This window comes from Equus przewalskii, chromosome 30 (genome assembly GCF_037783145.1).
Source record: "Equus przewalskii isolate Varuska chromosome 30, EquPr2, whole genome shotgun sequence".
In the NCBI taxonomy this organism is placed as follows: Eukaryota; Metazoa; Chordata; class Mammalia; order Perissodactyla; family Equidae; genus Equus; species Equus przewalskii.
In genome coordinates, this window is record NC_091860.1 from 18,778,550 (window position 1) to 18,791,491 (window position 12,942).

A 12,942-nucleotide genomic window follows, 5' to 3' on the forward strand; every position below is an offset into this window, starting at 1 on the left:
AGGAATGCGTGGCCATTTCCTGGCTGATAGGGGTTGCTATTTGGGAGAGCGTGTGTGGGCGTGGGGTGTGGCGTAAATCGTGAGCTCAACAGGATGGGATCCCCGGGGGAAAACTGGAAGGCGGTCGCAAACAATCCGTTCTCCACCTTCAGGGAAACTTTCTTGTCAAACATAGAAACCCTTCGGCCGCCTGTGTCAGATGGCCTCTGTTCCTGCTTCCTTGGTAGCCCGGGAGAAGTAAGTGATGCTCTGAATGCCTACATCCTCTCGGGGTTGTTGTTCTTCCGCAGATGAGTCTGAGTTGGGCATCCTTGTTCTCAAACTCATTCTAGAAGCCTTCCAGCTTCTCGGCTAACTTACAGTGAGATCCTCTGGAGCCCGTTGCATGGGAAGCTCAGACCATGCAAGGCGCCTGCTGACGCCCAGCCTCTCCCGGCTTCCTCCTTTGTTCCACGGCTGTCTGAGGAGAGGAGGAGGTGGGCGATGGGAGGCATTGCCGCGGGCACCTTTCCACCCACTATATTTGAATGTTGCTATGGCAACCCATAGGCCCTAGAAGCAGCACGAAGTATTGTTTCTTGCTTTAGGGGAAAAAAGAAATCCACTGTTGCCACCTCAGCAATGTGTGTGTACGGGAAAGGCGAGTGTAGACTATTTGGTGCACTGTTGCTGGGTTTCGGCCTCCAGTGGGCAGGGGTACACACGTGGCCACTTAGGGGATGGATGATTAGGCAGGGAGCCGAGCAGTGCAGCCCTGTGGGCAGAGCCGGAGCCCTGCGTAAGTGATCAATGTCTCTGTGCTGGGGGACCGCGGCAGGTGTGCCCGTGCCCCAGAAGGCCTGGCCGGCGCTCTCCCCGGCCTTCTGCTGCCGTCATGGGCCGCAAAGCAGATTCTGTGCAGGTGAGACACGTGACAGCCAAGCAACCTTGGGCAATGGCTCTGCTCCTGGAAACGTCACAAAGAGTAAAAGGATCAAACTCTGGGAAGATTGATAGGAAATGTGGCAGGGTGGAACGGAAGAAGTAGCATGGGCCTTGAGGACAGACAGACAGACAGACAGACCTAGGTCTGCTCCTGCTCTGCTCTCTACCACTGGGAGGCCTTGGGAGAGTTACGTAGCTCCCCAGTCTTCAGTGTCCTCATCCAAAAAGGCAAAATAAGTCCGACTTCTAGCGTTGTTGTGAGAATTAAAGATAATGTATATAAACACATCTACTATGGCTAGCCAGGGGTAGGTTCTCATTGATGTTAAAAACTAGTTGAAAGTAAAACTGAAGGAGAGCGCAGACCTGGACTTATTCGGTGTTTCCTAGCATCGGAACCAACTGGAAGCTCTTTAAAGTAGTCACCTAGGCCAGGCTTATTGGGTCAGAATTTGCAAAGGTGGGACCAGAGAATCTATATGTTTTTTAAAAACTTCCCTAAGTAATTCTGATGTAACCAGGTTCCGATTCCAGATAGGAAATTCATATATTTGCTTAAGGATAAAGAATATAAACAGCACTGAATTTCCCCCCTTTTTTCCACTTCCACCAGCCCTTATCATGCTATCTGTATTCCACATCTAAAGTCCAAAGGCTTCTGCTAAAATTATATGTGTTTGGAAGCAGGGACATTTGATAAAAGTGGTTGGAAGTAATTTAATCACCAAGGCAAAGGAAAACTAAAGTTGTTCGGCTCTTTCCTGAAGGGCGTTGAAAAGAACCTACAGAGAGCTGTATGCAGGCTCAGATGACAGGTGGACCATCTAGCCTATCTAATGGGTCATAAACATGACATTTAGAGTGACTTGTACAATACATGTAAGCCTTAAATAGGGGTTTAGCATGCACATAGCTGAAGTTGTTTTTTGCATCCCACAGGAACGTGGCTGAAGAGTGGGCTTGGTCTGGTGCACCAGGAAGGTAGCCAGCTGACGTGGACATACATCGCCCCTCAGTTGGGGTACTGGGTGGCAGCCATGTCTCCTCCCAACCCAGGTAACACAAAGCCAGCACCTGTGATGATGGGGTTGATGTCTTTGAGGCTTCAGGCTAAGGATGCTTTTGAGAAAAACTTCCTCAAAACCATCACATCTTACTCCAAAAAGGTGGAAAGGCTAAAAAACCCAAATGATGAAACTAAGGTATTTCCTGGGGGTGGGGGAGTTCTGGTTGGAACTCTCCCATCTAGGACAAGAATAATGCATAGAAAATAGTCTTATCTTATGTCTCTCTTTTGCTCAGACAGCTGCCCTAGGAAATGCTTAATCTAAAGCGCTCAGAGGCGGTTCGGACCTCCTCCCTAATTCCTGAAACAGCTGTGGCCTGGCGTAGGAGAACGTGTAGGGAAAGGCACTCCACAGAGGGTCCAGCGGAAAGTCACCGTGGGAGGCTTCTTGGGGCAAAAACCTTGATTTGGCATCTCTGAAAGGCTTAAAAGCAAACCAGTTGCTTTGCGTCTAAAAGAGTATTCATCTCCATTTAAGATCTGTGAATTAGCTCATATTCTCCTAAGGGCAACTCAAAGTTTATTTTTTTTAACCTATGTGCCTTAATTTATCCCAGCGACTATTCTAGAATTGTTTTTCAAAATAGTCATCGTAGGAGACTTATTTCTAGTGATGGCTTCGGTTGCTCAAAATGCCTTAGAATCTGCATCACCTGGCCTGCCTTCATGAGTGGAGCTCTTTGTTGGTGGCAAAGCTTTATAATCAGAGAAAAATCTTTGATTTTTCATAGACACAGCTAAAAGTCATGCACATCTGAGTCTGGTGAGTAAAGTAGGTGACTGAGCGAGGTCAAAAAATGTGCTGATTAAAAGGTATCTCTTGTCAACCATGAAGGCAGTTCCAAAATGGGAGTCCAGAATGTTTTACCAACAGAATTGTCACTGGAAGGAACACTGAGACTCCCAAAGTCACTAATTTGATGGAGGCCATTCCTAGAGGGGCATTGAAAAATCTGTCACATTTACTTTATACTCCCATACTGAGGAAATTTACACTTCACGTCTGTGTTTTAAGAGCATCTATTGCCCTTTATGATATTGTTCCTGAAGCCACATAGGCCTGAGCCGGGTACAGAAATGCCTCAGTCTCCAAATCTGAAATATCTAGAATATGATTAAGAGTAAGGAAGGAGGGAAAAGAAATTCCTGACGTTCCAAAGTCAAGGCCACAAAGCCCATACATTAAAGTTAACTTTGATTTTAGGTATGTTTCAAACAACAATGGCTATCAGTTTTCCCATCGTGTGACAGATTAATAGATACTTTTGTAAAGAGAAGAGAAAGAATTGCTGGGTGTAGGTTCACCGTAGCTTCCTGGCAGTGAGGGAAGAGAGAGAAAAACTATCAAAAGCATACATAGCCAGCTCTGATGGCATTTAACGTAGAAACAGATCTGCTGGTAACCTCACAGCCGTCACTTTTGTCAAACGAATTACAGCGATGCTGTGCTTTCATGGCCCAAAAACAACAAGAAAGTAATTAGAGTTTTTCTCTTTAATTCCCTGTTTAAGAAGGAAATGAAGTATGGCTGTGAATTTTATAAAGATTTCCGTTGGCAGAAGTTGGAAATAATAACATTTTAAGTACTTAAAGGACCAAACTTCAGTTATTTGGAAATGATTTTTATGTGACTCAGTGACTTCTGCCAAAGCCTTGCCTGTGTCTGACAGGGTTCTCTTTGTATAAAAAATGGTTTCTCTGAACGATTAAGGCAGGATAGAGTTGGCTGTTATTTTTTCAACTTTTGTAAATATTATTTCCACCCTCCTACCTCCTTGAAGTGAATTATATTTGGGAAAGAATGGTGTTATCTTTTGAACTTAAGTAATGTCACTGTTTTAAAAAACTAGTAAACTTCCTCGAATTTATCTAGCTCTTAAGAGATCTTCCTTCAGAAGATTTTTGAAGACCCTTAGAATATCAAAAATCAATAAGTATGTGGGTATATATAGTGTTTAATAATCATATCCATGCTACTCTCACATAATGTAAAACCACATTTCTTCCTTCACAGCTATCAGTGCACTGTCCTAGACACCAATAAGTGCCCCAAAATTATAATTTGGTGAGGTTTTCTTTGTTGCTGTAGACCTGTTGTCAGTGACATTAAGATAGATGCTCACTACTGTTCAACATAAAGAGTCTGTTACCCCACCTCTTGGAATTCTTTACAATGTGAATTAAAAAGAAATTTTTTTAATTTATCTCTGACCACCTTGTCTGTAAGTTCTGGAGAGGTCTGTGGCCACATAAGATAAGCCATTTTGAAAAGCTATTGTAGAGAAAGATTTTATTTATAAAAACGGAACGGATTTTAGAAACACTTGACACTTCTGTAGTAAGCTGTGGACTTTGGTTAAGTCATAGTACATTTCTGTCCTATAGCTCAGCTGATTGATTTCGACAGAGTCCTCTCCACGCAGTAATTGACTGCCCAGGGAAAGCGAGAATAAAATGTCACGATTGTTTTTCCTCCTGCCATAGGAAATTCCCAGATATTCAGTCCATCTCTCTGCTAAGAGTCCCACTCATTATATGATCATGCATCCATTTTCTTTTTAAAAGATCGCATTGAGAATGCTAAACATGCCACCGAATGCAGCTCTCGTCCTGGCTGAGGAGGGACCCTTGACCCCCTGCATTTAGGGTTTGAGTTTTCAGAGTGCTCCTGGCCACAGCTGCTTCAGTAACGGGCGTGGTGATCCCTTTTCATTGAGTGAAATTATGGTGATGCTGCTAGCATATCTCTAAAGGCTGTTTTCATCTGGCCCCTGCTCCACGCCCTGGCCATTAAGAGTAAGAAAAAGATGTTATGTTCTCAGTTAATTATCCCTCTTCTGATTTAAAGGTTTTCACGAATCTAAAATGTCCTTTTCTGACCTTCTAGGTCCCGTTGTCACGCAGGACATCACCACGTACCACACGGTGTTCCTTTTGGCCATTTTAGGAGGAATGGCTTTCATTCTTTTGGTTCTGCTGTGTCTCCTTTTGTATTATTGCAGGTAAAGTTTTACTGTTTTGGCAGTATCTTTTTTTAGTTAGGAATTTCTTGTGCAAGCACAGCTGTGGAGGTCCTTTTTTTCTCATGCAACTGTATCTAAGAACTGAACATTGGTCATCTAGGTTGCAAACAAACAAGCAGGATGTCGAAGTCTGCTGTGTATGACCTTTCTTAGAAGGGAAGTTATAAAAAACAGTTTGACAGTTGTTATATGATTCATTCAGACTATTCCTAAGTGCTGATTAAGAAATGATATCTTTAAGGCTGGCCCGGTGGCATAGTGGTTAAGTTCTCGGGTTCGGGTCCCGGGCTTGGACCTACACACCACTTGTCCAGCCATACAGTGGCAGTGTCCCACATACAAAGTAGAGGAAGATTGTCACAGATGTTAGCTCAGGGCCAATCTTCCTCAGCACAAAAAGAGAGAGAGAGAGATGATATTCTCAAGGACAAAGCAGAACTATTCTTCTTGTGATGCCTCGTCTCTATTGTAGACTCTTGGGTAACCGCTTTTGAATGAGTAACTTGGATGTACTTAGGAAAGCCTGGGGGTGAAATCTGCCGATGGTGCTGCTCGGAATTAAAATGAGGAGGAGGGTGTGGAGTGAGAAGGCTTGTGGCTGCCGATGAGTTGTTTTATCTTGTTTCTTCAGATGGAAATTGAAAATTAGGATTTTACTGGAAAATTTACTGTTATGAGAATCTTTAACATTTGGGTTTGATTTGTGTCTTTGATCGCAGGCGGAAGTGCTTGAAACCTCGTCAACACCATAGAAAACTGCAGCTTCCCACAGCCCTCGAGAGTTCCAAAAGAGATCAGTCAACTTCCATGTCGCACATCAACTTGCTGTTTTCACGTCGGGAGTCGGAATTCCCTGGCCCGCTCTCTGTCACCAGTCACGGCCGCCCGGACGCCCCGGGCAAGAAGGAGCTGATGAGCGGGGTCCATTTAGAAATGATGTCTTCCAACGGCGAGGTGGACATGCACACCCCGATGCTGAAGCTTTCCTACAGTACCTCACAGGAATTCAGCTCTCGGGAGGAACTTCTCTCTCATAAGGAAGAGGACAAAAGCCAAATCTCCTTTGATAACCTGACACCGAGTGGGACGTTGGGAAAAGACTACCGTAAGTCCGTGGAGATCTTTCCCTTAAAGTCCAGGAAATCCATGGAAAGAGAAGGCTATGAGTCCCCTGGCAACAGTGACTACAGGAGGAGTTACAATGCCATGCTCTCACAGCCTTTGTTTGAAAAGCAAGACAGAGACGGTCAGGCCTCCATCAACCACATTTCCACAGGAAGCAAGCTCACCATTCAGGAACATATGTACCCCGCGCCTTCATCTCCTGAAAAAGAACAGCTGCTGGACCGCAGACCTACCGAATGTATGATGTCTCGGTCAGTAGACCACCTGGAAAGACCGACATCTTTCCCTCGGCCCGGCCAGTTGATCTGCTGTAGTTCCGTGGACCAGGTCAACGACAGCGTTTACAGGAAAGTATTACCTGCCTTGGTCATCCCCGCTCACTATATGAAACTCCCAGGGGACCATTCCTATGTGGGCCAGCCCCTGGTCGTTCCAGCTGACCAGCAGCTCGAAATAGAGAGACTGCAGGCTGAGCTCTCCAGTCCTCACGCCGGGATCTTCCCACACCCCTCCTCGCAGATCCAAGCCCAGCCCTTATCTTGCCAGGCAATCTCTCAGCAGCACTTGCAGGATGCAGGGGCACGGGAGTGGAGCCCGCAGAACGCATCCATGTCAGAGTCTCTCTCCATCCCAGCATCCCTGAACGATGCGGCCTTGGCTCAGATGAACAGTGAGGTCCAGCTCCTGACCGAAAAGGCTCTGATGGAACTTGGGGGTGGGAAGCCGCTCCCACACCCCCGGGCCTGGTTCGTCTCCCTGGACGGCAGGTCCAACGCGCACGTTAGACATTCCTACATTGACCTCCAAAGAGCTGGAAGGAACGGAAGTAACGATGCCAGTTTGGATTCTGGCGTGGATATGAATGAACCAAAATCTGCCCGGAAGGGAAGAGGAGACCCCTTGTCTCTCCCGCAGAACCACCCACCCGTCCAGGAGCATCCGCAGAAAGAGCCGAGGGCCACTGACGGCACCGCCTACACGCAGCTCGTGTACCTGGACGACATGGACCAAAGCGGAAGTGAGTGTGGTACCACCGTCTGTACCCCCGACGACAGTGCCCTGCGATGCTTGTTGGACAGCTCCAGCCGGAGGAGCGGCGGCCAGCTGCCCAGCCTGCAGGAGGAGACGACCAAACGAACTGCGGATGTCCCCCCGGAACCATTAGCCAGTCCCGAACAGAACCGATCTGCTCACGAGGACGAGGAGGACGAAGACGATGACGACGACCAAGGAGAAGACAAGAAGAGCCCCTGGCAGAAGCGGGAGGAGAGACCCCTGATGGCATTTAACATTAAATGAGCTATCGCACAGCCACCCAACAGTGGAATATAACAAAATTGCCAAAAATTCTTTCTTAAGGAAGCGCTTACCTGTTTGCAGAGGAAGTCCAGCAACGGCGACCGTGGGAAGTGGACTTTTCCTGCATTACCATTTGCTGTGTAAATGTTAGAAAGGAGTTCAAGTTATTACTCAGATAAAGGATGTGTTCATGGAGGCCTCACCTCCAGGGAGGTGGTGAACGTAGGTGAACCTAGTGTCTGAATGTCATTCCACGTACTTGACATGCCCACCCCCCCAGGACACTGAAAAACCACAAGTGATGTTGCTAGGTTCTGATGATAACCTCAATTCTCCCTCAGATCCTGGGAACAGACGAAACTCTTTTTGCATTGCTTGAATCGATTTTATCACGATGATGCTCCTGTGAAGTTATTATTGAGAAATTAGCTTGGCACCTAGTGTCTCGAGGTATGCGTTATCTCAACGGAAAGCTATGCATTGCTGCTTCGTGGTCTGTCTTTGCTTCGATTTTCGCTTTGGTTAGGTTGCGTTTGGGGTTTGCTTTTTTAAAAACAGTTTGGTTGTAAAGATTTTCTTCCTTTCTTTTCATCTGTCCTGCTTCTCGGTGGTTTATTTCAGTGTCTCCTTTCAGGAATTCCTAAGTGTCATCTCTTCACATCCAAGCCTTGTAATGAAATCGTACTGAAGTTTTTCTCAGCTAAGAGTCCTTCAATTCTGGTCCCATTAACTCCAAGTGCCTTTTTTACAGTGACAACAGACAGTCCCTCACTTTGTTTTGCTCTGTTTGTTTTTCTTAACTCCTTTAATTGAACTGCCTGGATTTTATAAAGTTATGAGATGATACCCCTTTTTCTTTATATTGCATGCTGCAAAGTGCCCATTTGTGCTCAGAATTCTCATTTTGACGCGGTGTACTCTCTAGTTCTCCTGTGTGACGTGGATTCTGTTTAGCTGAGTAGACTAGAGGACACTTAGAGATGCCCGTCCCCACTCCATCCCTTTGGCCACTGGCCACCATTATGGTTTCATTGGCTGTTTGTATATACGGTTACCTATTAACTCTGGAATCCTATGGGCTGACCTTTGCTCACCAAATATGGAGTATGGAGTGAGCAAGTGCACCGAATGTGACTATTAAATAAATCCTATGTACTATCCGAAAGTGCCAGAATGACTCTTCTGTGCATTCTCCTTAAAGAGCTGCTTGGTTATCCAAAAAGGAAAATTCAAAATAAACTCTGAAGAAGAAAAAAACCTGTTTTGTGGTCCTTGTCATTCATTCTGAGCCATTTTTTGTTTCAAAGTTGTTAGTAAGAAGTTCTTATTCATTCCTTAGCAGTCTGAAATGCTGGTTGTTGGGCTTAGATTTAAAGACTGCCACCTAGACACCTAGGAATTTCCAGTAGGGTTAAAATTGTTAAAATCCACCTTCGTGTTTAATTTCATTCAAGAACACGAGGTAGCATTTTGTGGTGTTTCAGAGAGGGAGAAATGACTGCATTTACAAGAAACTGATGTTTCTTTTATGTTCAGTATTGATCCACCTTGGACCAGCTTCAAAAAAATTTCATTAAAATGACCAGAATCATCCCAGAGGTGTAAAACTGGGCATCGACGTCCTTAATGGAGATGTCAGGACATAGAACAGATTGGTGGAAATAAATTAAGCTGGTGTGTTTACAGCTTCCTTACAAAATCTTTATTTGTGAATTCCATGCAGGCAGAAAACCTATCAAGCTGATTTTTTCGTATTCTAATTTCTCGAATGTTGATGTATTCTGCTTTTAAGCAGGAAAACAGTTGCGAGACACCCCAACAGTGCTGGGGCATCTCAGTGGATGGCAGTCTGGTTTAACAAGTGCGGGACCATTTGGGAGTGAACATTATCACCAACAGGTGGCAGGCGAGCCCTTGCAGACTTCACTAGAGTCCAGGTGAGGGCCATTGGTCAGTTACCCTCCAAAGAAAAAGTAAGTGGCCTCTCCAAGAATATCCAGAGCCAGACATAGGTGACTGGGGGATGCTGGGAGATCCCAGCCCTTACAGCCCTGCCTAAGGTTGCTGCCAATTCAATCACCTCCTTAAAGCATCGGTGTCCAAAAGAGCTTGCGTTACAGTGCTCGTTAGCGGTGAAAAGTAGGTAACAACTTAACTGTCAATACCGATCATGGGAGATTTGGCAGGAAGATTGGGAGGGGGCAGTCTGACTCCTCCTCATCAAGTGGGACATACCTGGAAAGGACCGAGTAGCCAGCAGTGGTCATAAGACACTGTGTGCCTAGGAAGACAAGGGTTTGCCAAAGGGAAATTGGTTCTGCCAGAGACGAAGCTTAACTCGTTTTACACTCATCCAAAATGAGGTTCAGAGGTTAACATTTTTTCTCAGGGTGCCGACGCTGATCACCAGGCTAGAACTGTCTGGAGAGAGCACCGTGACTGCGGATTTTAAACATTTCATTTCTCTTCTCTCTAGCCTAATGAGGGTAAGATATGTCACAGTGGTCCGAATCCAAAGGCATCTTGCTTATGCCACCTAGTGGTGAGCTCCCATCTGCCTAGTAAGGAGACTGATCTGGACCAAAGCTGTTCAGGGCCAGCGCAGGGGAGAGGGGGTGGGTGCCCAGGGATGACTCGGAACTGGTTCTGCCCTCCAGGTGGGGTGAGTGAGGAGACGGGGACTGACGTTTGTTGAGTCTCTACCGTGGAAACGATCTATTAGGAACAGTAGTGCATTCAATCCTCAAAATTCATTCTCCTTTGTTTTGCACCTGACTAAACTGAGGCTGAGCGGTTAAGTAATTGAGGTCACTCAGAAGCGGTGCTCTTCTGCTTAAACAACCAGCTCCCTGGCGATGAGTGCATTTAAGTTATAAACGTTCCTGATAAGGGATGTGTAGGACACAACTTAGAAATCATAATAAAATACATGATACTCCACTGTAAGTTCCATTTGACAATTGGTTCCCACAGAATTCTTTCGTTGGCTTTTGTCATAGCCAACCTGTTATTGCAATTGACAGAAGGGTGTAGTTCTGACATGAACATTGATTGATCTTTTTTATATTAATGATTAAGGTGAAACAACGAAGATACATGTCAGAACTTGGAGGCGTTCGTCAATCACGGAGTGACTTCTTTGCTGAATCAGACGATAGTTTTGGAATACAGGAAGAATATTTTCTCAATTTTTTGTGTTATTTGCAATGCAATGGCTCCAGACATGATATAGTTTTAAGTTTAATCTACATGATTAACATTTTCTGTCACTTTCTTAAATCTAGACATTCAACAAATCAAGCCTCAATTTGTAGCATGTGCCCATTTCCATGGTATAAATATTCCTGGCGTGGCCAATTTCAAGCAACCAGTGTGACATCATTGCACACAAGAGTTGTGAAGAGAGGCACAGTGGCACACAGTTCTATTTCCACCAGATACAATAAAGGTAAGGAACCTCAAGAGCATTGTCAGACTTACAGTTGATCCTCATTATTTATGGATTCCATATTTGTGTATCCGCCTACTTGCTAAAATTTGTAACCCCAAATCAATCATCACTGTGCCTTTGCGGTCATTCACAGACGCCTGCAGAGCAATGTGAAATTTGAGTTGCCCAACAGGCGTGTTCCCAGCTGGGGCTGAACCAGCAATGCTCTGCCTTCTTGTTTCAGCTCTCAAACTGCACACATGTCCCTTTTTTGCTGCCTTTTGAGTGGCACATTTTCTGCATTTTTGTGCTTTTTGTTGTTTAAAATGGCCCCCAAGAGTGATGCTGCAGTGCTGTGTAGTGTTCCGAAGCGCAGGAAAGCTGTACATGCCTAATGGAGGGACTGTGTGTGTTAGATCAGCTTTGTGCAGTCATGAGTTCCGCTGTTGGTGTGAGTGCACTGTTAATGTATTGACAATATGTATTAAATGTCTTTGAACAGAAACACACAAAACAAGGTGATACATTGATCGCTTGATGAAAATGCCATGACCAGAGGCTTGCAGGAACCCAAGGCTGTATTTCTCCTAGAAGCAGCGGTTCTAGCATCGTATTCGCCAATTCACTGCTCAAAGCCACCTTATAGAACATAACTCCAGCAAATAACAAGAACGGACCGTGATAAAAAATTAGGAAGCGATGAGCTTGCAGTAATTCTTACCTTTGTTTTTTACAGTACTTTTTAAGATTAAACTGTTACTAATTTATTTATTTACTATGTTTTTAAACTAAATTATTTAATTGTAAACTTGTAAAATATAATTTTTAATAATGGCTTTGCCTAGCAACTGACTTGCAAAATTCCTGACATTCTGCGTCATCTCTCGTAAGTCCACTCTGGGGTGCCACGAGCTAGAAGGAGGCAGCGTAGGAACAAGGTCTGCCCGACTCCAAACCTGGCCTCTTGCTTTTTGAAGCCTCACGTGGAAACCCTTAATTAGGATAGAAAAATCTAGGTGCAACAGCTTGCCAGGCTTTAGTGTCACTTGGGGTGCAAGAACCGTGTACTTTCCCGTGGTTCAGGTCTGGCTGCGGAAGTTGGGAGAGTTCCCTAAACCATGTCAGGAGATAAGCAACATCATTTAAATGACAGAGACCCTGTGCTTTTGGAACTTTACTGAGTATAAACTAATGAGATAAATGCTAAAACAGTGAGGCAAAGTGTCCAAGAGAATGAGACCAGTACCAAAAAAACCCCATAAAACCTAAAAATAATCAGGCCACAAGTATGATAAACTCTATGATGTCTTGTGTTCATCCTCTCTTAAATTTTACTTTTGCAGACCTATATTTGGAGGACAGGGGGACAAAAATGAGTGCAGTTATAGATAGAAATGTGTGGTGATTTTTTAGCTATTTTGAAATTCCATGATTTCTTTTCTTTTTCGTCTTTAGATTTTTTTTTAATTGAGGTATCATTGACATACAACATTATATTAGTTTCAGGTGTACAACATAATGATTCCATATTTGTATATATTGTAAAATGATCTCCACAGTCAGTCTAGTCAACATCCATCACCATACATAGTTACAGAATTCTTTTTCTTGTGATAAGAACTTTTAAGATTGGCTCTCTTAGCCACTTTCAAACATGCGGTACGATATTATTCACTACGGTCACCATGCTGTACGTTACATCCCCACGACTTATTTATTTTACAACTGGAAGTTTATACCTTTTCCATGACTTTTCGTTTGCTATCTTGACATTATAATTAAGGCAAGTTGCAGATATGTTCTGGGACTTTGATGACACCCCTTGATGTCATGGAGAAGCTGCTGAAGTGGGCGTGATGGTTGTCAAGATCCGCGGAATAGGAGAAGGTGGGCAGTGGAGGGAGAGGGAGCGGTTGACGTAAGAGATGGGGGAGAGATCCAGTGAGCTCTTTAGGTGAAGTAGAAATTGCAAGCTTTTTTTTTTTCCTGAAAACCGTATTTTCAAAGCTGTGGGTATAAACACACACCAGAATCCCTGGTAAATGTTTTTGTCGTTCTTTACAGTGATGGTGACT

General features: G+C 44.5%; 1 protein-coding gene and 1 long non-coding RNA gene across 2 annotated transcripts in view; both read left to right on the plus strand.

Moving 5' to 3' along the window:
* Nucleotides 1-8,694, plus strand: part of FAM171A1 (family with sequence similarity 171 member A1) — a 129,483-nt gene extending 120,789 nt beyond the window's left edge. The window contains exons 6-8 of the mRNA XM_070601871.1: nucleotides 1,864-1,980; nucleotides 4,878-4,992; nucleotides 5,733-8,694. Coding sequence (XP_070457972.1) covers nucleotides 1,864-1,980; nucleotides 4,878-4,992; nucleotides 5,733-7,437 — 1,937 coding nt within the window. The 3' untranslated portion in view covers nucleotides 7,438-8,694. The remainder of the gene's footprint in view (nucleotides 1-1,863; nucleotides 1,981-4,877; nucleotides 4,993-5,732) is intronic.
* A 1,078-nt stretch (nucleotides 8,695-9,772) lies between these two features.
* Nucleotides 9,773-11,715, plus strand: LOC139080550 (uncharacterized). The gene is made up of 2 exons (XR_011535142.1): nucleotides 9,773-10,885; nucleotides 11,370-11,715. It is a non-coding gene; the product is annotated as an uncharacterized lncRNA (long non-coding RNA).
* Nucleotides 11,716-12,942: the final 1,227 nt, after the last annotated feature.